Genomic DNA, 2,628 nt, shown 5'->3' on the forward strand with positions numbered 1-2,628 from the left:
ACATCTGCAGGCGCTTCCAGCGCTTTATAGTTCTCTCCCGAACAGAAGGACAGACAGACAATGCGGCCCGCACCGTCGGCCCGCATCATTGGCACCTTGGACACGGCACCAGGCCCAACCCAGTCCCTGGTACCCTCCCGGGAGAATTCTGGTCCGGCCTCAGATCAGCACCTCAGACAGCTCCCGGCCCAACCCGCCCCTCCCCCCTCCCTCCAGAAACAATCAAATAAATTAAAAGGAGTGGGGGTGGAGGGGGAAACAAAAACACCTAAGGATAAGGAAGAGGGGTGCCCCTCCCTCAGAGTAAGAAGAGTTTTCTATCTCCTCCCACCCTTCGGCTGAGGCGCCGCCGCCGCCGCCGCCAGGGTGACCTCCTAGGTTCATTTTTTCCCCAAACCTCAGTCTCCTGAAGCTGGCATCCCCCTCCCACTATCTCCCGGCATGCAACACGTTGGAAAAGGTAGGGAGAGGTGGTTGGGGGTGGGGCGAAGGACCATCCTGGTGGTTGTCTGGGCTCCTGGGGCTGCAGTGTCTCGCAGTACCTCAGCCGATCCAAATTAAGAACTAATATTCCCTTTGGCCTGGGGAAGAGAGTACAGGGGCTCAGTTGGGGGAAGAAATGCAAGCTAACACAGGCGGAGGGGGGAAGGCAGACAGGAGGGAAGATGGTGACACATGCCAGGAGCGAGGAAAAAGAAAAGAAGGGGAGATGGGGACACAGGTGCAGAAAGATAAACGGGGCAATGAGAGATAGGTAGGGGGTAAGATGGAGACGGAAATACACACCCAAAGAATGGAAAATGGAAAGGCAAGGAGGAAGTTGGGAAGGCAGAAGATGAAGGAAGGAGGGAAGGTGAAAATACAGGAAGGAGATGAAGAAATGGACAAATCCGAGGGAGATGAACTTACAGACACAGAGAAGGGAAGGGGGAGACCCGGGTAGAATTGGAGAGATGGGGGCGCAGACAGAAAGGGTGAGGTTGGGGGTTCCCCTCCCGCGCTCATCCCCCACCCCCACCCTGCGCCCAGCAAATCCAGACGCCGCGGCCTCTGGCATCCTGGCCTCCACCTTCCCCTGCGGGACAGGGGCGGCTCCTCCTCCGGCCACGGCGCGGAGCGGCGGTAACAGCGGCGGCGTCTTGATGGTCCCGGGGGCTCCGAGTGTGTGTCAGGGGTTGGGGCGGGGGGTGGGCGCGGCCCTTGGGTATCCCTAGCGGTCCAGGTTCATAGTCCAGTGCTTGGCTCCAGTCGCGCAGCTGTCCCTGGCGGCCGAGGAGGAGGAGGCCGCGGGCGCTCCCCCGCTGGGAGGACCCCCGGCGCCGGCAGCGGCCTCGCCCTCGTTCTTGAGGTCTTGGAAGACCTGCGTGAAGAAGTGGGGGTCGGCGTTGAGCCGCAGCATCTGCGGACTGAGCCGCTGGATGAGGCGCAGGCAGCGTTGCCAGAAGCGCTCCTTGTCAGGCTCCACGAGGAAGGGCTTGAGCGGGTAGGAGATCTCGTTGCCCATGTAGGAGTAGGCGAGGTAGAGGCAGGTGAGGAAGGCAGCCTGCAGCTCGGCGGCCGACGCCAGCTCATCCCCGCGCAGCGACTCGCGGCACAGCAGGTACACGAACACCAGGTTGGCGGGCGTAATGAAGGCCTGGTCTTGCCAGCCCTGCAGCAGCAGCGAGCGGTCCACTCCGCGGAACCAGCCCACCAGCTCGCCTGGGCTTAGCTCCTTGAGACGGTAGCAGCGTCGGCACACGAAGTCGCCCAGGCAGCGCAGCAGCTCTCCCGTAGACGCCTGCACGATGACCCGCCGCGGCGAGCCGCCAGGTACCGGCGGCGCCGCCTGCGGGGCTGGGGGCGGCGGCGGCGGCGGTTTCCCTCCACCGGAGCCTGGAGGTGGGGCGACGGCGCTGCCCCCCGACGGCGGCTCGCAGGTGGCGGCGGCCGCGGGCACGGTGGGCACGGGCACCGCCAGGGGCTTGGCGGCGCCGCCGCCGTCGGGGGGGTCCCGACCCTTGCGGAGAAGGTTCTCGCGGTTGCGTTGCTGGACGAGGGAGTCCGCGCCGGTGGACGCCGGCTTGGGCGTCACCTTCTTGCTGCCTTTCTTCTTCTTGGCAGACGCGGCCACCAGCCGCTTCCAGGTGAGCGCCGAGATGAGCACGGACGGCCGCTTGAGCCGGCTCTCGCCTTTACCGCCCTTGCCTACTGGCGGCGCCCCGTATCCCCCCAGCGCCTCGTCTCCCGAGGGCGGCGCCTTCTTCTTCTCCTCGGGCAGCCCGCCGGGCCTCCGGCCCTTGGCCGAGGAGGCGGGGGAAAGAGACAGCACCGTGCCCATCCTGCAGAGCGGGGCCGGCGCCCGGGCCCCGGCGGGAACCGCGGGCGGCGCCGCTGCCCGCTGCTGCAGCCCCCGGGGACCCGGAGGTGGGGGCCCAGCCCCGGCCCGGGCGCGGGAACGGGCAGTAGAAGGTGGCTGCTCGGCTGCTCGGCGCCGGCTGCTGAGAGTCTCAGCTGCGCCAGCTGCAGCGTCAGCCCCACCCCTTGGGCCCCGTCTTCGCCGCGCCGCGCCCCGCCTCACGCAGCCAATCCTCGCCTGAGCTGCCCTCCTAACCGGCAGCTCCGCTGCCCAATAGAATCTCGCATGCC

At 66.4% G+C, this 2,628-nt stretch overlaps 1 protein-coding gene across 1 annotated transcript; it reads right to left on the reverse strand.

Moving 5' to 3' along the window:
• Positions 1–219: 219 nt before the first annotated feature.
• Positions 220–2,401, reverse strand: CDK5R2 (cyclin dependent kinase 5 regulatory subunit 2). Its single transcript, XM_033860385.2, has one exon. It carries the CDS (start codon positions 2,318–2,320, stop codon positions 1,211–1,213), a length of 1,110 nt encoding a protein of 369 aa, XP_033716276.1. The 5' UTR covers positions 2,321–2,401; the 3' UTR covers positions 220–1,210.
• Between the last annotated feature and the right edge of the window lie 227 nt (positions 2,402–2,628).

Source organism: Tursiops truncatus, chromosome 7, assembly GCF_011762595.2.
Source record: "Tursiops truncatus isolate mTurTru1 chromosome 7, mTurTru1.mat.Y, whole genome shotgun sequence".
NCBI classification, from domain to species: domain Eukaryota; kingdom Metazoa; phylum Chordata; class Mammalia; order Artiodactyla; family Delphinidae; genus Tursiops; species Tursiops truncatus.

Coding starts and splice junctions, on each gene's coding strand:
- CDK5R2 (XM_033860385.2), bottom strand. CDS start 2,320: ATGGGCACGGTGCTGTCTCTTTCCCCCGCCTCCTCGGCCAAGGGCCGG.